This window comes from Engystomops pustulosus, chromosome 8 (genome assembly GCF_040894005.1).
Source record: "Engystomops pustulosus chromosome 8, aEngPut4.maternal, whole genome shotgun sequence".
Classification (NCBI taxonomy): domain Eukaryota; kingdom Metazoa; phylum Chordata; class Amphibia; order Anura; family Leptodactylidae; genus Engystomops; species Engystomops pustulosus.
In genome coordinates, this window is record NC_092418.1 from 74,372,090 (window position 1) to 74,398,957 (window position 26,868).

At 39.1% G+C, this 26,868-nt stretch overlaps 1 protein-coding gene across 5 annotated transcripts in view; it reads right to left on the bottom strand.

Annotated features, from left to right (window-relative positions):
• SATB2 (SATB homeobox 2) overlaps nucleotides 1-26,868 on the bottom strand; it is a 136,361-nt gene that overhangs the window by 21,328 nt on the left and 88,165 nt on the right. For 4 of the 5 annotated variants that reach the window (XM_072121252.1, XM_072121253.1, XM_072121254.1 and 1 more), the window contains 3 exons: nucleotides 23,732-23,944; nucleotides 21,649-21,813; nucleotides 4,466-4,663 (listed from right to left, as the gene is read on the bottom strand). In XM_072121252.1, the coding sequence (XP_071977353.1) occupies nucleotides 4,466-4,663; nucleotides 21,649-21,813; nucleotides 23,732-23,944 (576 nt within the window). The remainder of the gene's footprint in view (nucleotides 1-4,465; nucleotides 4,664-21,648; nucleotides 21,814-23,731; nucleotides 23,945-26,868) is intronic. The other variant, XM_072121256.1, reaches the window with a different exon arrangement.

The following is a 26,868-nucleotide window of genomic DNA, read 5'->3' on the forward strand; positions in this document are numbered from 1 at the left end:
GTGATATTAATTTCTATTCTACAATCAGGATTTCTGCAATATCTAGGCAGAGCTGTAGAAGCCCTGGGGTAGTAAGGTTATATGGTGCCCTATGTATGGGCGCCTAGTATTGCTCTGGTGACTTCCTAGTTGCAGGACATCTATACACAAGTAACGTCTGGCAGCAGCTGTGCAGAGGTGGTGAATGTTACACTACATGCAGGTGCTGTCACATTCCGAGGATTCCACAGTCATTAACCTATTTTAGAGCCCTGACTGGCAGCATATCAGAGGATGGTGAAGGTGTGTGCTGGGGCCCTGATAAGGTATCTCCTCACTATCAGAACAGCCTCACTACACCCCTTTGGCTTTGCACCCTCACCTGATCCACTGTGCACAAGATAGCAGCTTTATCTACTGATGACTGCACTGTCTATCTGTATCATTGCCTGGAAGTTAGCTGGCTGTTCAAGAGTTAATAAAGACCCAGTCCTTCACTATCAGATTGTGTTACCTTATTTACATACAAATCCTAACAGAGAATTAAACTGTAGGTTCAAGTGGAATGGAGGGAATACAATTTAATAGAAAGCTGTCTGATTGAAATTGCTGTCTGATCTGTGTACAGAATCAATACAAGCAGTAGTTTTGTAGGAAGAGATTCAGTAAAAGAGAGAATTCACAGTTTTTTAATTTCTTAAGAGTCCAGTGGGAGGTCTTAATCACTAACTGCCATTTATGTATGCATAGTCATTTAGGGAATAATGTCAGTCAATGAATGAGACCACCCATTGGACTCCTAAGCCCAAAATGAGTCTGCACAGCCTCATTACATGAGTGCCAGGTTCCCCTTAGGGGTGAGATGATCATGGAAAAGGATTTAAAGGGGTTCTCCAGCTACTAAGTGTTTTCCCTCTCTATTGTTTGCATAATAATGTTAGCTTAAATATAAACAATCAGGTGATATTAAAACTTCCCTTATCGTGTATTTTAACCTTTTATCCCCTCTATGGTGCCATCGTCCCTTGTCGGGACTTCAAATCTCATCATACATTGCTGAATCCCAGCAGCTCCTGCTTGTCCTCGCTACATGCTGCCCAGCTATTGGCTGAATAGGAGGTCCTGCAGCACACAGAGAATTTTTGTGCATGCGCGGCGTGAGGAGAGAAATACTAGAGGTCATACCCTAGGAGATTCAGCTAACAACAAGGGCAGTGGTGGTAATATAAATGATTTTTATACCTCAAGAACGGCTATTATTTGCTTGTTCCTGCGAATTAACAAATTAAAATATAGTTTATTATGGCTAAACTTAATGGCTGGAGAACTCTTTTAAGGCTACAGACTAGGCTGTGTATTAGCACTTAAAGGCATCTTGTGACAACTTACTCCCTACTGAAAACACATCCAAACTTTATGAAGGTGCCGCAGAGTTAGATTCAATCTAACCTCAAGATAATGGATATCTTGTGGTTGACAACATAGGGTACACTGTAATTGATCATATCCATTGTACAGGTGGAGTTCACATTTTTGTTGCAGTTTTTCTTTGTTGATAGAATTCGTTAAAGAATATAGGTCACAAAGAAAGATAACAACATACGTTGTATACAGGTGTGTACAGTAAACATATAGAGCACATCTGTACTGTTATACCTTCAGGGTGCAAAAAAGACATGAATTATGGCAGACCGGACTGTTATGGGGCAACTCATTTAAAGAGGTTTTCTCACAAATTCATAGGATAGGGCCTAACTTGTGATTTGTGGGGGTCTCAGTGATGATCACAGATCATGAAAACTGTGGATAAGGCCTTACTTGAATTTGTGGCAAAACCCCTTTAAGAGTCAGTCATTGGGTGAATGATTAGTGGCCAGTGTAAACATGCCAGTTATCTCTCAATCTGTTGCTCTCAACTGAGATACAGTCAGGGGCGGATGAGGGCAGCCATGGGTCCTGGGCTATATAAATATTATACCCCTACATTCTGGAATTTACTTCCTACATTTGGCAATAGAATCAAGCTTGGAGATTGGAGGATGTGTCCCTTCTTTCTGCTTTCAATCTGTGGTTTAGGACAATTGGTGGACCGTCAAAAGTCCTGAAATGGCTCTTATGTACATGTGTAGTGAGAGAAGCAACAGATTTATGAGATTTCATGGATGATGGTCCTTCCTAGAATAACATTTTGCGGGTGGTTTACAAGGCTACTACTACTGGATACAGTAGGCAGCAGCCAGAGATGTTTAATGCAGGTTATTTCCTTTACCCTATTGAAAAAATATTTTTTTCAGGATGTCATTCGAAAAAAAAACGTGGTCAGAGCTTGTGGACAGAATGGCCCACATTTATCAAAAATAGTGCAAACTAATCCAACTGTGCACCGGAACGCCCCTTTTAGTGCAGAATTTTTTGTTACGTCGGATATAGAGTAGCCACAACACAGGAGACACAGATGTGTCATGAACACTTCTCAAATACACGTGCAAGCAGTTTGCATGTTTTTCTTACTGTAAAGTCCAACAGAAAACTTGCGCTAAGGCTTTAATAAACGTGGGCCCTTAAAGTTACCCAGGTGGATTAACCCTCTACACGCAATGTAATGTATCACAATTAACTCAAGATCCCTAAAAACTAAAACTCAAAGTAATTTAGGACTGACGTGGGAAAAAATTCCAAATTAATAAGATCAGGTGGTCTGAGATTAGGAAACAGACTTAGATATAGATACTAAAGTTATGACTTTGTCTAGTATTCGCATAAAAGTGTTGGCCCTTTAGAGAAAAAGAAATCTAATATGGCTGTCATGTAATTGAACATGGGTGAATGGTGGCATTTAAAACATTGAAATGCTTGCGTGAAGAAATTCTGGGGTCACAACAGGGTCTCTGGAAGGAGTTCAGGCTTGCCACAAAGGAAACAAATGACAGTATCAGATCAGGAGCGAGGTATAGCTAAATAAATCCCCTAGTTGACTTTAATAGCTCCTAATGCAAAATACGGGCAAGTCAAGGATTCCTGTTCAGGGATGTGTCTAATTGAAAAATAGAGGTACATTAAGAAGAAACTTGTTCATCAAGAATATGACATTTCACTGTAATTGTTGACAAAAAGAGTTCACCGAATTCTATGACAAATGAAAAATTACTGATTTGGCCAGAATATTACAATGTGACTATCATTCACGTGTCTACAAACCTACATACCAGATTTTTCCACTAACAGCAATGCTACTGCCATCTACCAACAATCCATCTTTGTTGACTTTAGTTTATTAGTTTATCTGGCACAGGACAGGTTAAAGCCTTCCATATCCAGCTAGTGAGATCTGCCCTTATTGCTTGTATTCTTCATGTACTTTAGCACAGACAAAGCTACACAAGCAATAAGGCCTTTTGCAGTGTAGGCCAGAGGCCATACTTAAACTACAGTAGTAGGGGAGAAGTGGATCCCCAGTGAGAAGTTTATGAGATAGGAGGCAGGTAAAGGCTCAGAAGCAATTGTAGAGAACGTCTCTAAGGTGCAGCAGAGTTTTTGGTAGATAAGGGTCTGATCTTGACATGATACAACTTATCTCATTTATTACAAGGGAACCCCTTCAGATGGGAAACGGTCCATTATTAAATACAGTTCAATGCAAGATACGTATCTATATTTCCACTTGTATTAGATTTTATGTTATAGATGGAAATCCTGGCACCTGGATTCAAGTAGCCAGCCCAATCCGACAGGGATATCTAGAACTTCTGACTATTGAAAGTGTTTGTTTTAGGAGTATTAAATCACCAGTAAAAATTTGAGTATGATGTATACCACCTATTCACCATTGATGGACGATATGGCTACATTTGTGTATACTGGAAATCCCACAAAGTAGGGACTGGATTTCTTATTAAGAACTTTCTGTACTCTTACAATATCTTGGGACATGGCTTTTCATGATCATTAGAAACTGAGATTTGACATGAGGGCAACATAAACAGGTCTGAACCAGTAAAACATGGATTAGTCAAAAAGGAATTTTTACTTATTGCTTATAGTATGTTCTTATAAGGTTATAACGCGTCAATGGCAACTTGCAAAGGAGAAGTCTATAAGCCTATGTTCACTGGAGGACTATTCAGGGTATTTTATCGATAAGTATAAAAGAAAAATAAAGACCTCATACATAGATGTGAACATAGCTTTGGACCTTTTTGTAAAAGCATATGTACATCCACAATTAATGGATCCATAGTAGACAATCACTTCCCACTCTTCAAATTAGAAACTGTAGAAGATGATGTGTGCTGTGTACATCCTACTAAAATGATAAGAATATCAGAACTCAGCTTGAAGTTGTGTGAGTTGTATATTGATCTAGAAATCCACTAAGTCCTCCATAGGATTGCAATAACTTCTTATAGCCATACAATACTGTAAATAATTCCATATAAAGAACGTACAGTGAGAATTCAGTTTATTCATTACTGTCATGGCGTCTTACCTGCACAGGTTCAGGGGTTAGCTGTACTACATGTTGGATGCGCTCACTATGATGGTGTCTTGACTCTTCTTCGTACACGGCATCTCTTTCATGTTGAGGGAGCTGAAGAAAGCGACGAATGGTGCACAGATTCTCCCAAAGTGTACGGTTTTCTGGGCTTGGATTTTCTTTCCAGCGCAGCAGTTCACAAAGCCAACCCTATGGCACAAGAATAAAGAAAAGATTCTAACAATTGTAGATGGATGCTCTGTAGGTCATAACTTACATATCTGTAGAGTCTCACAACACTCCTTTTCATGGCAGGTTACAGAAGTAAGTGAGATGGGACCACAGAGTGGGTCAGAGATTTTCCCTCTGCTTGTTATATATAAGGCATAAAGAAAATTTACCATCAAATTCAAGCATGGATAAACAAGGACGCGTATTAATAGATCCAGGCACCTTGACTGTGGTAATCTTCTTATATTTGTTTTCCATGGCCTCCTTCCTTCTAAAATCAACCTTTAAAGGCCTCCTGGGGGTGTTACCAGTGTCCCTCCATACTATAGCTTCACGGGCTGTTCCACTTCCCCTTTCCACTGTGTGATTAATCTTACTTAGCTGCAGTGAGATTGTAATCAGACAGAGGGAGGTAGAAGTGCTAAGGGGGCAGAGGGTGAAACAATCTCTGGTAACACCTGCATCCTGAAGAACACTTCAGGCTAATTAGCATAATTTTAAAAGTTGATTTTAAAAGTAAGGAGGTTACGGATAACAAATGAAAGAATATTACCACAGTCACGGTGCCAGGATAAGTGCCCTGGTTTATCAGGCGTGATGATAGGTTTCTTTTTAGTATAGCGTTCAATGGGAGCATAAACAATCAGATACTGTAATTCTAACCTGAGTAATGTCTGTCACCAGGAATCTGACTTTTTACTAGCTTTTATTGAAGAAAACTGGCACATGAGCCATGAAAAATTCACCCCTAAGTGCATCTGTGTGACCACAATTTCATACATTTCTGTCTGACTACCAAAAATGTCAGAATACATCACCTTCCCATAGCAGTAAAGAAAGGATTGAATGCATGTTATCCACAGCTCCATTCACACAGGCAACTAGGTGTCTTAATAAGGAATTAGTGTTGTTAGTATAAAAGCCACTATAGCTGAGTGTTATAATATTATAATAACCCCATTTTTTTGCTATTATCCTACATGGAAGTGATTCTTTGGTCTTGAAACTGAGAACATAACGGTGAATGGTATATCATGCATTCACCTTCTGTTCCTTATTGACTTTAATTGACCTGCCATTGCCTTCTACTACAAATTTGTTTTTTTATAGAAGAAACAAAATCTTGGCTTCTGTGCGATTTGTTCCATTATGAACCCATGATGACCTGTTTGGGGGGCTCATTCGATTTGCAAACATTGCGGTGATTGGTCATTTACCATCAGATCTGTGCAGATATCTAGTACCCGCAGCAACAGGAGACAAGTCCATTTGATTTATGTGGACTTTTTTCAACGCTTAGTAGTTGTTTTAAGGTGTCGTTATGAAAATAGTAATACATTCCTGCTCTGATGCTGCATTCCTGTTTAACGATCCCAATTTTGTGTTTCCCAATAGGAACCTTCAGACATCAGGTACAAGACGTTACATGCCCAGAGGTCGGGCGAGTTAGTGGCCTCCAATCCTACTAACCTGAGTTGGCCAACTACGCATTGTAATATTTCACCCATATAGAAATAATTTGCACTGTAAGAAGCTTTTCCGTTTCCAGACAGTGTTTGCACCTCCTGATCCTAGTTATAATGTTCATTAGAATAGAATTTTTTTATTGGCAGTCCTATAAATTTTACTGTATTTTGTGTGAACATTTTACCGACTTGCACATAATACGCGATACCGTAATTATGCCAATCAGAATATTTTCACAAAATCTGCTATGGGTAAATCCAACTTAGTGCACGCTATAGCCAATCTGTCAATAAGTGAATCAAAGTGACTCTGTGCATTAGTACGATTAACTCTTTAACCTCTAATGCCCTAATTTCCTCCCATCCTCCACCACACATCGCTCCCCAAACATAAATAAATAGGGGGGGAAAGGCAAGATTTGATTATCTTCGCTGTATCGGCCAAGGCAGAAACACCAGCTGTTCTTATTGTGCCTCGTCTTCCTCACGGCTCCGATGTTAATAGCCTGATCATTCCATTTTCTCCTTCAACTGGCGGCTGCACAGCACAGAGCAGAGACAGAGAAGGCTCCTGCCCATCTGTAGCAGCTGTAGGCAGTGAACTGTGAAGGCACTGGGGATTTATCGGGTAATCTGTAACACAAGACTGCCTTGTTTTTACAAGAGAAAGGCCACATTTGCACAGACCTGCTCTATTCTGGATCAGGGAGAGGATGAAAGATTTTTTTTTTACAAGTGAACACATCCACACTGTCCTACTACACTAGTTGTCACTGATCTATGCAACTTTCACATTGCAGTGCGGTGCTGACAGCATTATGAATGCTCGGAGATAGGATTGTCAGCAGAAAATAACATACACTGCTGGGAAAATATAGGCCCCCAGCTCCTCTCAGGCACTTTAGATATAGAATTTATACATAATACAAGTGATAAGCCCTAGATGTTGTATCTACTGCTCTATAACAATAGTCTACCAACTACTGAATCCATTGTACTCATTACGGAAATATATTATATGTCATGTTATAGATCATTGAGCATAATCTCGCCACTAGTAATCACGAACTGAAAGGTCCAAGTAACATAGTGGCCACACGTATGTAAACTACAACCACATCCTTTTTGGGGGGTGTCACAATTGAATGTCATACAAGCACCAATTTTGGGCAAATATGTGCTTGTTTTATTATTGTTTGTGATCATATTAGTTGGGTGGATGTGACTATTTTAGATTTGATTTCTTAGGTCCCTTAAACACAACCGTATATGGCAGCTACTTGTACGAAGGGCAGCTACCATATGGCCACCATATAAGTGCATAGTACACACCACGGTATGGTGAGCACATACACATGTGTCATCCTACTGTGCCATCGCCAGAAAACAGATAGTGGGGCACATTTACTAAGGGCCGTGCGCCAGTTTTATGTCGGACAGACTTTGCATGTTCTTTTTAGTGCAAACTTCTGGCACAGATATATAAGAAGTGTCTGTACCACATATGTGTTGCACGCGACCCTTTTGAGGCGCAGCTGCACTATTCTTTATGCAACACAAATTGGAGGGTGTTGGGGTGGTTAGTCGGACCATGAGAAACGAGTCGCATGCACCATGTTAAATAGGCACCAAAAAAAGTGGTGCACTCTGTCGGAGCAGTGCAGGGGGCACCAGATTCATGAAAAACGTGCGCCAGAAATCCTGAAGCTAGTGTCCTATGCACACTACAGAGGCAAACTGCATTAAGTGCAGTTTGCACTGTTGTTAGTAAATGTGCCCCAGTGTGCGCTAACTTTAGCCGAAAGAACGGCCAGGCAGCATGCCTCCCTTTGGAGCGGGGAGTGGTGAGTAGGGCTTACCTGCCCACCTCTCTAGCCAAACATATGCTACACCTGAGGTCCCAGCCAGGTGTAGCACATGTTCTTGTGCAAGAAGCCTTAAAGGAAATCTACCATTTGATTTCTTGAATTATGAACCAAACAAACCTTGAGAATGCTGTATCTACACTGATGCAAAAACATATCTCGTTTAATCCCTGAGCTAAGTGGTTTTGCTGACAAAACAAGTATAAAATTCAGGACCTTGGGAAAGCTGGGTTGCATGCTGCTTACCATTCATAAACACATAACATGGAACTGTCCAGACAGGACTGATCAACCTGAGCTGGATGACTCATATACAGCAGTGATTGATTACTTCTGCCTGTCATGGACAACACAGTGATTACATCATTCTCTGAAGCAGTGCAAGAGGAGAAGCATTGAGCGAGGCACAGGAGTGTGAGAGCCTGATTATCCTGAATCTTATAATAGTTTTTTCAGCAAAACCACCCAGCTCAGGGATTAAACAAGATATGTTTCTGCATCAGAGTAGCTAGAGCATTCTCCAGGTATATTTGGATCATAATGTATGAAATCCAATGGTAGATTTCCTTTAATGTAAGTTTACAATATGCTTCTATTGTCTGCTTTGAAGATATACAGTACTTTACAGATATAAGTACGTCCATTTTACATTTGTTTCAATCTATGAACATTACTTTAGACATTTAGCAGAATAGCATAGTCTATCATACCACATGTATAACAGATGCACCTTATTGGAAGCCATTTTTAGCATATCCATTAAACTGACCCACTAAGCAGATGAATGATATAAACACAACCTTAGCCTTATTTTTCGAAATTTGGAATCCCAGCACCTACCAGTTTACACGGGTTAGTATATTACTCATAACAGGTGCAAATAGACAACAGTGTAAGTTTATATCAAGCTTTATATTATGGGGTATCTGTATATGTAATTGTTTATGCAATACTTTACTTTTCCCAACCCCATACATTCTCTATTACAAGTTACGGGTAGATGCCTTCACACTTCTTGGGGATTTTGACATTGCACAATCATTTCAATTGGAAAATGAGTGTTTGTGGTTCAATCTTGGTACATACTCAAATATTACTTATTTTACTTTATATTTACTGTGTAAAAGACTCACAAATGTTACTTATCACTGATTCATCTAAAGATCTTTGGAGGTCTCTATTACTACCATATATAATCACCGTTCATTTCTTTGTCAGAACACTACAATAATTATATTGAGAAGGATACATCTTGAAAGCTTGATTCATTTTAGTGATTTTAGGAAGTCTGTGTCCAGTTGTGATTTGGAAATCAAACCCTATGTCCTAATATTACACCAGATAAGCACAACAGCATCGTAGCTCTTCTCTGAGAATTAGTATATATATATGAATCCTAGTTAAGACTGTCTGGTGTACTACTCCCCCACCCTGCATGAATTCACCACAGCAAGTACCAAAAAAAATCTGCTCAGTTGCAGCCATATTGCTCAGTGTGTACCCAGCTGCCGAAATAATTAGCTTATGAATGTATCAGCTGCTTGTGTGATTTTTATAAATAATAACCAACCTGCAGAGCAGAAACACTTTCATGAGCTAATATTAGCAATAATTTGCACGGTAATTGGAAGAGTTATAAATCTGCCATATGGATGAATAGACGGATCCTCTGATTAAAGGAAAGTGTCAGGCAAATATTTATTGTGTATTAAAAAGGAACATAACCCTAAACACATAATATATCACAGTCAATTCATAACTTTGTAATAATTCAAGAATCCATTTAATATCCATCTTTCTAATATCGTCTTTCTTTCTTTAATATTTTTTATCTTTCATCTATCTATCACATATATATCTCTTTATGTATCTCAAATTATTTATCTATCATCTACCTAGCTATCTATTAGATAATCCCATTACTATCCATTATTGATATCCTATCTAATATCATCATGTATTTCATCATGTATCTTTTTTTTCCCTTTCTTTCTTTCTATGTCAAATGATCTATTTATCTTTAATGTTTTGGTATCTATATATCCACAATTTAATATTTCAATAATCCATTTAACATCCATCATTGATGTCTAGTATCATAATGCATTTTTATATTTTCTTTCTCTACCCATTTATTTTTTTATTATCTATATCTGTCTATTATCTATCTATCATCAATCTGCCTAGCCATGTATCAACGATCTAATCTCATCTGCCTAATATCTATCTATCTATCTATCTATCTATCTATATATCTATCTAATCTAGCCATATTTTTTAACTATATAGCACTTCAGCAGGGAAAAGGATTAAAGGAAATCTAGCATGGATAAACCAGGGGCACTTACTCATAGATCCAGGCACAGTGACAGTGGTAATCTTCTTATATGTGTTATCCATGCCCCCCTCCGTTCTAAAGTCAACAATTATATTTTTGTTAATGAATCAGAAGGGCCCTGGGGATGTTACCAGAACCCCTCTGTGCTGCTGCTTCACAGGCAGTGTGAAGGGGCACTTCCCTCTCCCACTGTGTGCTGATACTTCCTGTGCTGCTGTAAGATTAAATCATGCAGACAGAGGAGGTGTGCTGGGGGAGCAGGGGTGAGGTGAGACAGTGTAGCATGTAGCATGTGAAGTTCACCAGGGCAGGGCTCTAGCAAGCCCCCCCCTAACGCTTCTGACTCATTAGCATAATTTTAATAGCTGATTTTAGAAGGAAGAAGGCCATGGATAACAAAAACAAGTAGATTACTAAAGTTATGGTGCCTGAATATATAACTATGTGTCCCTGGTTTACTCATGCTTGATTTTTATGGTAGATTTCTGAAACTCTTATAGGTTACAGGTAAGTAAGATAAAATAGACAAAGGATAAAAATTCTCACTCTACAGTGATCCTCTTTTGCTCTTATGATCTCAAAAAATGTATAAAAATCTAGTGCTTTAGTGAAGTTGTACCAGAAATGTTAAGATGTAATGCTTATTGTATCTGCATTAGGTAGAGGAACATAACCACCATACAACTTGTCAAGGTTTGTCACCAAACATTTACAATCACATTATTACCCCGCACTGCCCCCATACAGGACTCCAGAAGTTCAACTCAACGAACAGATACCAGCAACATACATAACGTGCCCTCATATTGTTCATTAGTCTCGCCCTCTTAAATATCAAAAGTCTCCGTTTTTCAAGGAATTAGCATGCTTGAGAGCTATGCAGAAACCCATAAATCTCCCCGCTGTGATCTTAACAAGTAGTCTTGCAAGTGACAGCAAGATAAGAGAATGAGGAACGTAAAATATGTCAAGTTAAACATATTTACTTTGTTAGTGTGGTATAAAATACGAGCAGAGTTTTAACTTGACACTTTGGTATTTCTCACCTTGAGAAAGGTCTGACTACCATAGTGAAATGTTTGTCTGAGTTTGTAAGAAGAAGGTGTGTATTCAGTGTCTTTCAATGTCAAGGTCAGAACTATTTTTTTTAGTTTTTTTTTCCACTCTCAGCAATATCCAAGAATATCGGGTACTCACAGAGCTGTTAGTTTAACAATAAATATTGTACCAGCATATGTCTGCAAAGGCTACAATTTTACATATCATAAGCTTATGTATGAAACTGAGAATTACCATAGAGCAACCTAATATGTAACTGAGGAAATAGATATGTCCTTAAAGGATATCTATCATTAGCTTTTATGCATTATGAACCAAACATACATTGAGAATGCTGTAGCTACACTGATGCAGACACATATCTTGTTTAATCCCTGAATTGAGTGGTTTTGCTGAAAAAACAATTATAAAATTATAAATAATGGGGCTCTGTTGCTCCCTAATGATGCAATCACTGTGTTGTCCCTGCCAGGCAGAAGTAATCAATCGCTGAACCACAATCCCTCCGTTACTGCTGAATCCTCCAGCTCAGGTTGATTAGTCCTGTCTGGACAGTTCAGGAAGCTATGTGTCTAATGTAGGCACCTTTATGTAGGCACCCAGCTTTCTCAAGGTCCTGAATAGTTTTTTGAGCAAAACCCCTGGGATCAGGGATTAAACAAGATATGTTTCTGCATAAGTGTTGCTACAGCATTCTCAAGTTAGGTTTAGTTCATAATACATAAAAGCAAATGGTAGATTTCCTTTAAATCTACATATCCCTAGCTGAGGGGGTGAAATGACCAGCTTTAACTTGATGGATTTTGCCACTGATTTTGGTGACATAAATCGTCTACCAATCAAATCAACAGGAGGACCCTGCGATTTTTTTTTTATTTGCAAGTGGCTGTGTCCACGTATATTATGGGTGCAAAATATTCTGAGTTGAATTTAGTCAGGATATAAGGCATGTCGGTAAAAATATGAACAGATTTAGACCCGGTATTTGACCCGGATTTTCCAATGTCAAATTCTGACATGTGAACTGACTCCTAAATGGGATATGAAATAAGACTGCATTGGTCCCTGTTACTTCATAAGCGCAACTTTTGTTTCCCACTGAATTCAACTTCCTTTGTTTCTCCTCACGTGACAGGAAAGACTTGGCCTTTCAGCCAAATCCTTGGTTGTAGTGGTGACTCAGCAGTGGTGTCCTTCATGGGAAAACCTCTTCCAAGTTTTGGGGTTATCTTTAGCCAAGTATAAAGAAACAACACATATGTATGTTGGACCTCACTTATGTCTAATATGCTGGATCTATTAGGTAGGACATGTCCTTTATCAATCGTAATCAGTTCTCTGCTTACCTAAGATATGCCAGAAATATGAAATGTCTCCATGTGTTCCCCAGGTGGCAGGACTTCCTGTGATGTCCTGTGTCCTCCTGGATTACAGTGGATGGAGAAGGTCATGGAGTCAGTACTGTATGTCTCCTCCATCATAAACACTCCCATATCAGTATTTGCCATATTACTACTATTACTGCATTATTACTACCATGACTACAAGCCATATTACTACTATTACTGCATTGTTACTACCATGACCACATGCCATATTACTATTATTACTACCATGACCACATGCCATATTACTACTATTACTGCCTTATTACTACCATGACTACATGCCATATTACTACTATTACTGCCTTATTACTACCATGACCACATGCCATATTACTACTATTACTGCATTATTACTACCATGACCACATGCCATATTACTACTATTACTGCATTATTACTACCATGACTACATGCCATATTACTACTATTACTGCATTATTACTACCATGACCACATGCCATATTACTACTATTACTGCATTATTACTACCATGACTACATGCCATATTACTACTATTACTGCATTATTACTACCATGACCACATGCCATATTACTAATATTACTGCATTATTACTACCATGACTACATGCCATATTACTACTATTACTGCATTATTACTACCATGACCACATGCCATATTACTACTATTACTGCATTATTACTACCATGACTACATGCCATATTACTACTATTACTGCATTATTACTACCATGACCACATGCCATATTACTACTATTACTGCATTATTACTACCATGACCACATGCACTATTACTACTATTACTGCATTATTACTACCATGCCCACATGCCCTATTACTACTATTACTGCATTGTTACTACCATGACCACATGCACTATTACTACTATTACTACATTATTACTGCCATGACTACATGCCCTATTACTACTATTACTGCATTATTACTACCATGCCTTATTACTACTATTACTGCATTATTACTACCATGACCACATGCCCTATTACTACTATTACTGCCATGACTACAAGCCATATTACTACTATGACTGCATTATTACTACCATGACTACATGCCCTATTACTACTATTACTACATTATTACTACCATGACTACATGCCATATTACTACCATGGCTATATGCCATATTACTACTATTACTGTATTATTACTACCATGACCACATGCACTATTACTACTATTACTGCCATGACTACAAGCCATATTACTACTATGACTGCATTATTACTACCATGACTACATGCCATATTACTACTATTACTTCATTATTACTACCATGACTACATGCCATATTACTACCATGACTATATGCCATATTACTACTATTACCGTATTTTTACTACCATGACTATATGCCATTTCACTACATACCTTGTTACTACCACAACTACATGCCATATTACTACTACGACTTCATACCATAGTACTACCAGCACTACATGCCGTGTTACTATTGTTACTGCATGGCATTTACTACTATTACTACATACCTTATTACTACCACCACTACATGCCATGTTATTAAAATGATTGCATGACATATTACTACCATCACTGCATTCCATATTACTACTACGACTTAATACCTTATTACTACCACCACCACATCCCATATATGCCATATTGTTACTATCACAGCATACCTTATTAATACCACTACATGTCACATTGCTACTATTTATTCATGACCTATTACTACCACCACTGCCAGGGGTAAACCTAGCCTCTTAGCTTCTTGAGAAAAATAGAAAGATGTTTCCCCTCCGTGGCTAAATAGTGATGGTTCTGCACCATACTCGGCTATCCGGGGGGGGGGGGGGGCCATACTAATTACTACTATTAATGATGCCATACTAATACCGCCCTGCATGCCACATTACTACCATTGCATGGTATATATGCCATATAATCTGCAGGCCATGTTATTACTATTACGGCTACCATATTACTACTACTACCACTACATGTCATATTACTTCCAGCACTACTTACCATATTACTACCACTACATGCCATATTACCTTTATCACTGCATTCCATTAACTACCACCACTCATGCCATATGACTACCATATTACTACTATCACTATATGCTATATTATTACCACCGCTATATGTCATATTACTACTATCACTATATGCTATATTATTACCACCGCTATATGTCATATTACTACTATCACTGCAGGCCATATTATTACCACCGCTATATGTCATATTACCACTATCACTGCAGGCCATATTATTACCACCGCTATATGTCATATTACTACTATCACTGCAGGCCATATTATTACCACCACTATATGTCATATTACTACTATCACTGCAGGCCATATTATTACCACCGCTATATGTCATATTACTACTATCACTACATGCTATATTATTACCACCGCTATATGTCATATTACTACTATCACTGCAGGCCATATTATTACCACCGCTATATGTCATATTACTACTATCACTGTAGGCCATATTATTACCACCGCTATATGTCATATTACTACTATCACTGCAGGCCATATTATTACCACCGCTATATGTCATATTACTAGTATCACTGCAGGCCATATTATTATTACCACCACTATATGTCATATTACTACTATCACTGCAGGCCATATTATTACCACCACTACATTTCATATTACTACTATCACTGCAGGCCATATTATTACCACCGCTATATGTCATATTACTACTATCACTGCAGGCCATATTATTACCACCGCTATATGTCATATTACTACTATCACTGCAGGCCATATTATTACCACCGCTATATGTCATGTTACTACTATCACTGCAGGCCATATTATTACCACCGCTATATGTCATATTACTACTATCACTGCAGGCCATATTATTACCTCCGCTATATGTCATATTACTACTATCACTGCAGGCCATATTATTACCACCGCTATATGTCATATTACTACTATCACTGCAGGCCATATTATTACCACCGCTATATGTCATATTACTACTATCACTGCAGGCCATATTATTACCACCGCTATATGTCATATTACTACTATCACTGCAGGCCATATTATTACCACCGCTATATGTCATATTACTACTATCACTGCAGGCCATATTATTACCACCGCTATATGTCATATTACTACTATCACTGCAGGCCATATTATTACCACCGCTATATGTCATATTACTACTATCACTGCAGGCCATATTATTACCACCGCTATATGTCATGTTACTACCACTCCTGTAGAACATATTACTACAATCAGGGGGTTGTTATAGTGCAAAACTTTGAAGAATCAGTAGCTTTCTATTGTCAATGTTATATCATGCTATATATAAGAACTACTCCCAAGTGCTGGCCTGTATATTAAAATATTTGGATGATGGTTGATTATCTTACATCTGCTTCAGCTTTCAATTGCTATGTTACATATAGAAATATTATCTTTACTGAACTGGCAATTTAATCCCTAACATTGTGTAGCCTATTAAGTAGAACAAAGGGTTAACTGTGGAACTTTGGAAGCCGCAACTTACTGTTCTGCATGGAAGCTGGTGTCTCATGTAGACATTTATAATACCAAGTGTGTGACCCACAAGTCTCGCTAAGGCGGCCCATAAAACCATCCATTACAGGCAGCACTACTTTGATATTCACACGAGGAGGAACAGAGAGAAAAAAGGGCACGTTTGCTAAACCAATTGTGCCGTTTTTCACATTTACTGCACGTTTTCCACATATGTCATTTATTACAGAGTGGAAAACCGTTAAATGCACAGTAGTTTTGCCAAGTAGCATTATGCATTTAGCAGTTTCAGTCATTTAACAGTTCCAACCCTCATTATATTTTGCCATGTGGTATATAGGGGGCTGTGTGTCTATTCATTTAGCAGCTTAAGTAGGTTCCTAGTTGTTTTCGTTACAATGCATTTCACAGCGAGGCTGGAGACTTAAGGGGGCAATGTCAGAACCAGCCAAAAAGGCCGTTCAACCAATAAACTGGCTTATCTCTCACTTATATTATAACAATAGAGCAAATGCTAGCAGGGGCTAAGTGTTCCCCTAATCATCTCACCTTACTAACTACTCAAGTATATTTCATCCATTAATATTAGAAATATGTGTTAGAACACAAACAAGATTTCTCTCCAAAAAGTGTTTGTTCTGTTTACCAATTTTATCAGAACGCACACGATCCTATTACTTACTTTGAACATTTACCTTACATTAATGCTCTATACCAAACCAACAGTATTTTCCCGTTGTGGGGGTGGGGCACACTTTTTCCTGGACTTATGGGAAAAATAGCTGAGTGAATCCTGGACTCACAGCTGAGACAGTGAGAGTTCTGCCCTGACAACTTTCCCTATAGGAATGTGTTTATAGAAAAGGTTGTCAGTCTGCCTGTCACAGAGACAGTCACTGTATCCTAGAAGTCCTATCAAGATTTACCCAAATGCAACACAGCTCAGAAGCTTTTTCTGTCCTCTCTGCTGCTTTAAGTTAAGACAGCAGGATCCAACAGAATTATTGGGAGTGGGATGACCCAGCTGGCCGTACTAATCAAGTACTAATCAAGTCAACGAGCTTTTAACATAGATATAGATTATGGACAATGCAGAGAAAAGTGAGATACTACAGAGCAATCTTGTACAAACACAAACAAGTATGGCCGCAATAACCTGAAAAGCCAGAGAGTGGAGGCTTCAAGTTTCATGACATTTATTTTACCGGAATGTAATTTGATTAATAGTGAACAAAATCCTCCAAACTATGAAATCAGATGACCTTGCGGACCTCTGCACCACTCTGGTTTATCACATTTACCTATCATTTGCATTAATAGTACGCTGTGATTCCTAGCTGCTACTACACAGGTGAGCTAAGGATATCCTTGAAAGAAAATAAGTAAATTACTATGTTTACAAAGTAACTATGTGAAATCACATAAGGACAAACAGCAATAGTCTAGGTAAACCAGCCGTACACATTACACATTACATGTCAAATGTCAGTCCAGACCACAAGTTTTCCCAGGATTAGAAAAACTTCAGACTTTTCTCTCAATATCAAATGTGAGTCACCCTGCCTTCCCTTAATTAGTCTTCTTCTAATGAATTAAACTTAAAAATCTGTGTAGACCTGACAACGTGTACTGTAACTGAAACCCCTTTAGCGTTAGTGACTTTTGAGGATTGGGGGCATTTGTACCAAGAATGTACATTTAGCCTTCAGCTATTCTGACTGAGCTCCCATCAACAAGTGCAAGAAATAGAGAGAGAGAGAGGTGTAAGATGCTACCAGAAACCACTGGCCTTGGTCTGTGTCTCCTGGGAACAAAAAATAAAATGGGAAAATAACATTTAGTCTGCATTCACACTGGGTGGTAGCCGGGCGAGCGTATGATCAGCGCCTTGGAGAGGAGGAGGGGTGACCCCCTCCCAACTCCATAGTAATGTACTTTGTATGAGCCATTACACATGTGCGGCAGTGGTACCACTCCGGCAGTGGTACGTACAGCCATTGCCATCATTGGGGGACATATGTACAACCGCAAGCTTGTGGCCATACATACATCCCCCATACAGTAGTGTGAACGCAGCCTTAAAATGCCCAATTTATCTGTAGAAGGACAACACAAAACACATCAGACAGTAAGTAGTGTGGATCAGCATCCAGAAGACAAAATCCGATCCATGGTCCATTGTGTCACTGACATGTTCACGCAACACTGATAGTACAAAAGGGCTGCCCAAGCTGCAACACTGGCTCAGCAGTCGGCACACACATTGGGCTGTGGACACTGCTTTCGTGTATATGAGACCACAGAGATACATACGAACGGGTGCTATCTGTTGAAACAACTTGAAGCCATGCAGTGAAGAATCACCGTTTCACCACTAGGCACTAGGTCATGGTTGCAGATGTAGGTGTCTGTACAATACGCTAAGTTAATCTTGTCTCTGTACTCTGATTCCCTCTCTTAATGCAGTAATGTATATATTTTTAGCAATGGACATTGTATACCTCCCATGATGCTCGGCAAGCTTAAATAACCCAGCTGTAAAGAGGAAAGCATGGAAATCCCTTTAATGCACGAGTCTGCTTTTTAATATGGTGTACATTAGGTCAGGGCCATACAGTATTTGTCCGCATGGAAGGAAAAATCCTGTACACTACATTGTTAAAGCAAATAGAACTTCCACAACACAAAACCAGTCTCGGGCTTGGCTGCCTGCATAAATGTATCTTTGTTGTCTGGCTCTCATTATCAGACCACTTGGCTCTGATACCTTCAACATAATTCATCTTAAGCCCCATAAACAGCATCCGTGTGTTCAATACCTTATTTAGAAGATTCCTTTAAGTGAGCTTTATTTTTTCTTATTAAACTAGCACAATGACGGTAACCTCGCCCAAAACGCTGGTCATTAACTGCAGAGCCCGTGAAACGTCTGTATGACTTATATCTCCCTAATGGGATTTTAGGCCCTTATTTAATGTCTGTGAAAGTTTCCTTATTAGACAGGCCAGGGACTATCTGTGAAATTCAAAACAGGCGAGGGTATTATTTATGGTAGCGCACTCCATGACCAATCAGGTGGAAGGTTCCCATCACGGCTAATGCTGCCTGCACTGTTCTGGAGGGCTGCAGATCCTCCATATTCTATTAATATCAGCTGGAGCAGTGGGGAAGGACATAGAAGCCTGAAAACCCTAATAAGTTAACCTTTTGTGTAATATTAAGCTAAGTGTACATACATTTATACAAAAATATTCTCCACTAGACCATACTCTGACTAGAAAGAACATGCACTTCTCAAAGGATAAATTCTTGTATTTCCCCAGGGATTTTGAACCTTTGTGTAATAGAAACTACAGCCTTCTACAAGAAGCTTATTGGTGCAGTTATATACCGTATGTTGTGTAGGTTAACAAAACCACTATACAGTACTTACCTTTATAGAAAATGTTATCAAATTTATAAAGCTGTTATTTACTGAGCAATTCTGGAGGTCCTGGATTAAGTGTAGCATAGTCCCATGCCACCACTTGTCAGTACCGTGCCCCTGTTTGCTTATAAAGGCAGGCGCTTCCGTGTGACTCCATCCACTCAACTGATGCAACATTGGGCATGCCATTCTCTCTAAGCAAACAGGAGCACAGCACTGTTGAGCGGCGCCATGGGACAACAGGAGCAAAGGAGGAGGTAAGAATAAGTTTCTTTTTACAGCCCCCCCTCAAAACCGGATATGTAGTCCAGACAACCCTTTTAAGAGTCAAGTATGAACGGCCCACTAGACTTTTATGAGCAGATATTTAAATGGATAAATGATAAGTTATCCTAGAATTAATTTTTTTTATACTATATATACATTCAAATTTTCAATCTATTCGGCTCATCTTGCTCTATAACACATTGCCTGCAGATTACACTGCATTTTGAAAATTACAGGTTCCCTTAAAGGGCATCTACCATCAGGATGAAAGACTGTATGCAAATCAGTCTGAGGGGCTCCAGGCTCCATAGGTGTTAATGGAGCCTGGAACCCCTCAGGCTCATTTGCATACAGTTAGAGATGAGCGAGTATACTCGTCTCAGTATACTGCTCGGTCGAGTATTAGCATACTCGGACCGGCTCGTTGCTCGGACGAGTATCTCGCCGGCTCGAGATCGAGCATTAAATTAATAAAAGACAGTGAAGAACAGTGTTTACAGTGAAGAATAACACATTACAGATGTTTACAGATGGTTTCCTTGTAAGAACACATTGAAATAACACTATTCTTCACTTTGCAGGTGTTCGGGCGTGTCTTCCGCTAAGTTAGGAGATGTGCGCGAACATCTGGAATAGTGTTCTTTCAATGTGTTCTGAACTTAAATGCTACTGTGTTTACTGTTTTCACAGTTTTTATTCTATTCTTCACTTTGCAGATGTGTGCGCACATCTCCGAACTTAACGGAAGACACGCGCGAACACAACTGCAAATTGAAGAATAGTGTTATTTCATCTGTAATCATCTGTAAACATCTGTAATGTGTTATTCTGCACTGTTCTTTCAATGTGCTCTTTCAGTGAAAAAATGCTCGGGTCTCCCATTGACTTTAATGGGGTTCGTTATTCGAGACGAGCACTGGAGCATCAGGAAAAGTTTGTATCGAATAACGAGCACCCGAGCATTTTAGTGCTCGCTCATCTCTACATACAGTCTTTCATCCTGATGGTAGATGTCCTTTAAACAAGCCTGGCTCTATTTATAAACTGAATAAATAATCCAGAATCATTGGGGTAGTACAATTAGAAGCATGTCTATGGCAGGATGGCAGATTGGAGAACCAGATAAAAAAAGTGATTCTTACTGGTACCATTTACTACTAGTACCATGTAGTAAATTAATGCCCATCATTCATATGTGTGGGCACTAGTAGATTTCCTTGTCAATTACAGAATATTAACTCTTGTTGTGGCTATGTGTACAATGATAGGATAAACCATTTTAGATCTACAGTATGACATGAGGATGACTGGTTATAAGTGGATAAGTATAACTTAAATCTATTTTCAGATATAACACACTATTCTAAGAATCCATTAATTTTTTTGTATTGTTTTTACCAATAATAAAATCCAGATACTACATGATATTAGAGCAAAATTATGTAAAGGTTTGTTATCATAATGGCTCCCAGAAAAGTCTAGAGTCCATGTCCTGGTCCAGCCAGTTATAAGGTATGCTTCTAGCATGGTGCTTACATGAACAGATGCAGTGTTTTATAGGGTGTATGGGGGGTGCTGGATATCATAGACAGATCATACGGCCAGCTTCCCCTTCCAGCTTGCTCACCTGACTTTTATTAGCAGCTACTTTGGCAAAGAGAGCTTGGGACACCTTTGCTCGTTTCATCTCTTGCTGAATCTCATCGTAAACAGCAGCTGTGATGGTAACGTTGGAAGCTTCCCCCTCCACTTTCACCTGGATGTCGGATGTTGGAGTATTGGAGGTTTTCATCTGTAGGGACATTGAAGGGGGGAAGAAAAAAGAAAGAAAAAAGGAAAATGTTTTAGCTGAACCATCTGTGCAGAAATTGTCAAAGGATTCAATAGGGTCGGTGCCAAGGAGCATTAGCTACGGTGGGACACTTCCTGTCCATTATTCTAATCAGGTTAATTGTGATTGGGAATAATTGCAGATAGGGAACAGGCATGGAAAGAGACCTTGACTTTCTCCATATATCTGAAGGCACTCCATCCTTGAGCAGACATTACAGTTAATATTTCATAAACCATTGGCTGGAAGTTCATTATCCTAATTTCCCAACGGACTTATGAATGACCATTAATTAAAAAAGAATAATAATTTATTCATCTAATGATCAAAAACAAAAATGCACTACAGCAAGTTATATTTCATATGACTGTGCATAAGGTCAATACATTCTACACCTATGTATAGTAGTGTATTAATATTGATATAAAATCATGCATTGCTCAATTATCTACAATATATATCATGGTATAAAAAAGTATATAAAGCATAAATCAGCACTATACAAGACACAATAAATCCTAATAATGTGGTATTATTATTTTTTGTTGTAACCTGCATAGGACCTGCAGATCAATGCTTTACTACAGTAACAAAAACTGACCATGGTGGCATTCTGTCACCCGAATGGTGCTGTCTTATTTGGAATGGGTTAATTCCTAAACAATTGTAGAATACATGAGGTGTGTTTGCGCATCTTGTTCTCTTTTCCCGTTGTCTGATAAAGTCTTCAGTGCAAGAACCAATTCTCCCAGAAAAAATGAGAAAATGGGTACAGGTCTCTAAATAATAAATTACTACTCAATTTACGGCACTCCCTCATGTCCCTCTCATCCTTTATTAAACATGTACGTATGTCATCTGAGCACATAGCTCCAGCTACGATTATCCTCATTATGCTAACCAGTCGGACACCCAATTTCACCTAGGAAATGAGCGGAAATGAAAAGAGAAATTTCATTTTCGACTCCCAGGCCCCAGGTTGCCTCTGATTTGTGCCTTTAATTTTCTTAAACTGTTATTGTTATTTTCTGTATTCAGCTACAATGCTTTAATTGAATGATTTCTCCCATCAGCTGACATATCAAGGGCAAAATAAAAGTATTGTTCTGACTGAAAGACACAAAGGTCTCATCAGACACTTGTCACCTGTAGACTTCAGAAACACTATACATCTGGAGGACTCCAGCTTCTAAAAGGAACACAATTCATTCTTGGCCGCTTTTAGATTTCCAACTGCAATAATAGCTTCTTGTATTAAAGTCAAAATAAAAACTGAAAATGTAGAACATTCAAAAATAACTATTGGCTGCTGTGAACATTTGGCAGTCCCCAAATAACACCAAACCTCCCTTAACGGAGGTGCTGTAAGTAGATCATCTATAAAGACTACTTGAGTAGAGAGGATAATGCCCTAATACTGCATATGCATTTTTGGGGGAAATAGTCCTCGCTTGCTTATGCGACTTTTCTAGAATGCAACTAGACAGAAAGCATTTAGGAAACGAGTTGCCGTGAATAAACTAGAAGGGCAGCTCACTTTTTTGACACCACATATGAAGACTGAGTAAAAGTGGCATTCATGCTAATATACTGTATATTTTTTATATATTTACACCAGATAACTGACAGATTTTATACATACCCCACCAATATATCCTATCTTGGAAGGCTTTTAACAGGACTGATCCAACTAATTACGTAAAACATTCTTAAAAATCATTAAGCAATCTATACAGTCCATTCAATCATAAGGGCTATTCTAAACTGCACTTACAAACAAATAAGTAATAACTATCTTCTTCAAGATACATACTTATTGTATTGGACACAGAGATTAGGCTGCATAGCAGACCATGAACGATGGACTGACTGGACATACCTGTGGAACGCGGGATGAGCTGGGGCTGCTGGATGATGAGGACAACAGGCTTACATTAGGGTTCATGCTTCTTTCCCTCTCTTCCTGATAGATCCGATCTCTTTCTGCCTCTGGCAAGTTTAAGAAGTTCTGCATAGCCCTAAGGTTCACCAGCAATGACTGGGATGCTGTTCTAGGATCTTCTTCCTTACGTAAGATTTCTGACAACAAACCCTGGGCCAAGAAAATGAGATGTCCAACTTATTTTTGTTTTACACGCAAGAAACATGCTTAAAAAAAAGAAAACTATACACGAGAAGTAGACACGTTTTATTCACAAGTCAATGAGGCTAACCCGGGAGCCAAACGAACAATGTATTGAGCAATTACTCAAAGGATCCCAGAAAAGACACATTTCTTGAAACTTTTGTGTGCTGGAAACATAACTTTTGGAAAAGATCATTATATTTGCCACTACGTTATACACACTAATATTTAGTGGCATATGTGACAAGACCTTATTGTCTATCTGATATTATATACCTATACTGAGTATAGGTCATCAATACATAAATCCTTGCATACCCTCTATCTCTAAGTCTCTACATATGAACATTGCTTGTATGTTTGCAAAGGAAAAGTAGTATATCAGGTATTACGGGTAGCTACTGGAAAATGATTGCAACCAAAGCAATAACTAAAACAATGAATGACAAATATCTATAGAATGGTAAAGCTTTTTATACTATTAATAGAGTTGTTCCACCAAAAACCCAGAAGAAAGAAGATGAAATACTTTCACTGGGGAATGCTGTTTAGATAGCTAAATATACTGTGTAAATATCTAGTAGCCACACCCATCTAGGAAAATGCCATATATTATTGATTTTGTCAAAATAAAAAATAAAAAACATCTATGGAAATTATACCATATACTCCTTTAAGAAATGTTGCTATTTAAAATGTTTTATCTTATACTAGGATAGTGATGGTGAACCTTTTAGTGCCCAAACTACAACCAATGTTATGGTATCAAACTACAACCAAAACCCACTACTGCATACAGTGCCAACACCGGAAGTTAAGCAAAAATTTGCCTGGTTATTAGTGGCCTGCCACAGCTCAGTGACCTGAAGACCCATACCATTTAGAGAAGGAGGAGATATTCGGATTATCATTGCAGCATTCCTTTAGGAACCGGAGGGATGAATTGTAGGACCTTCTCAGTCTTCCTTCACTCCCAGGCTGCCAAGGATGTGTTGTTCTTAAATAACATTGAGCTTGGCACATTCCCGGCTACCTGGGACTGAAAGCGGATGCCTTGAATCCTGTATAGTGAACTATGCGCTGGGGCAACAGTCTGGGTGCCCACCCAGAGGCCTCTGAGCACCATCTCTAGCACCCGTGCCATAGGTTTGCCAGCACTGTACTAGGATATTTCTGAAAATGAGATTTAATGAAGACCTTATCTCTTAAATACACCTCACAGACCTATGTCCCCTTTATTGGTTTGCAGTTCTCTACACAGAGAGGGTGTGCAGATGGTCATAGATATAAAAAATCAGTAAGCCAAGGTAAAATAGTGTTGGCTTATTTTCTTTATTAAAAAAGAGGATCAGGCATGTTCATATTCAACATACCCAATAGATTGTCAATTAGCTACTGGTTCAACAAACAGTCCTTCAATAGTCCATCAAGTATTGCCACAACCTGGGATAGCTCTTGGGAAGCTGTAAAAGTTTGGTAACAGTGGGTATTGTAGAAAAAGAATTTATATTTTATGCTGTTTTTTCAATTAAAGCATGAGGATGAGCGTACTGGAATTGGTATGATATTTAGCCTCTTGATGTATCCGGCGGGGTGCTGCGCAGGGCTTGACGTAGAAATAAACGCAGCTGGTGACTTATCACATGAGCAAAGTCGCCAGCTGTAGCAAGTGCGCAAGACAGTAACGCCCCGTGCTGGCCGGCCTTACCCCAAATTCACACCCCACTGACGTGAAGATGGGGATTGGGCTAAATAATTGCAAATGCTAGCAATAAGCTAGCATTTGCGATTATTTCAGGGCTTCTACGCTGCTGACATGGGGCAGAGGCAAAGATAGATATGCCCCCACACCTATCTCATCTATTTACTGAAATGACGTTGTCCTGATAGAACAGTTGTTTCATGGTTGAATAAATAAAACCAATGGAATTAGAGCTCTTACTACTGAGACAGGTAACAAAATATTACAAAATTATACACGACACGAGCATATAGCCGGATTGGATGCTGAACGGCCAATCAGCCAAATTAACCCCCCAGATGCCACCCCTGGTCAATCAAAGCCTTTGCTGGTTACTAAGGGTGTTAATATGCTGGATTGGCTGTTTGGCAGCCGGGGATATATCCAGCCCACCAGAGCGGGAAGTGTAACCACACAACGTTATCTTCAGTGTACGCCACTATGTATTGTTCACCAGATAATAGCAATTTAGTCAACTACAGCAGAAATATAGTTTGATAACTAGAAATATATCAACCATCTGCAAGGGAATACTTGTAACTGGCCCCTTTAGTATTAGGGTCTGATATGAGGAGACTAGAGGGGTTACTGTGTATAGAACCTCTGAACAGCAGGTTTTTAATTGTTGGGATTTGTCACAACTGCTAGGACTAAGAGGGTCTCAAGTTTTTAGGGCCCCCTAAGGGCTCATTCACATGGCCGTCTGCAGAGACGTACATGCGGCCGCAAATTTGCAGATACGATGCCACACATGTGTGCCACTGATCCAGGCCACACACCGCAAAAAGATAGAGCATGCTCTATCTTTCGGCGTGTGTGCGGTCGTGTGCTGCTATTCTCTATGGAGGGAGGAGGGGTCACCTCCTCTCCAGCACACGGCGGTATGCCCGAACGGCGGACATACCACGTGTGAATGTACCCTTAGTTTCATCATTTTACACAAAGGCAGATTTACAGATTGTGAATGGATCCCCAAGACAAATATGGGGGAATTATTCTTCCTAGGCAGGATAATGCACTGAGCTGAACTGGCACACCAGTGCCTACACATGTACCTAATGTATTGGCATGGCATCACCTAGTTTTTTTTTATGCATAATGCTTGCCACAAGTTTCCTAGAACTGTACATCTAATGATTTTAGTCAACCT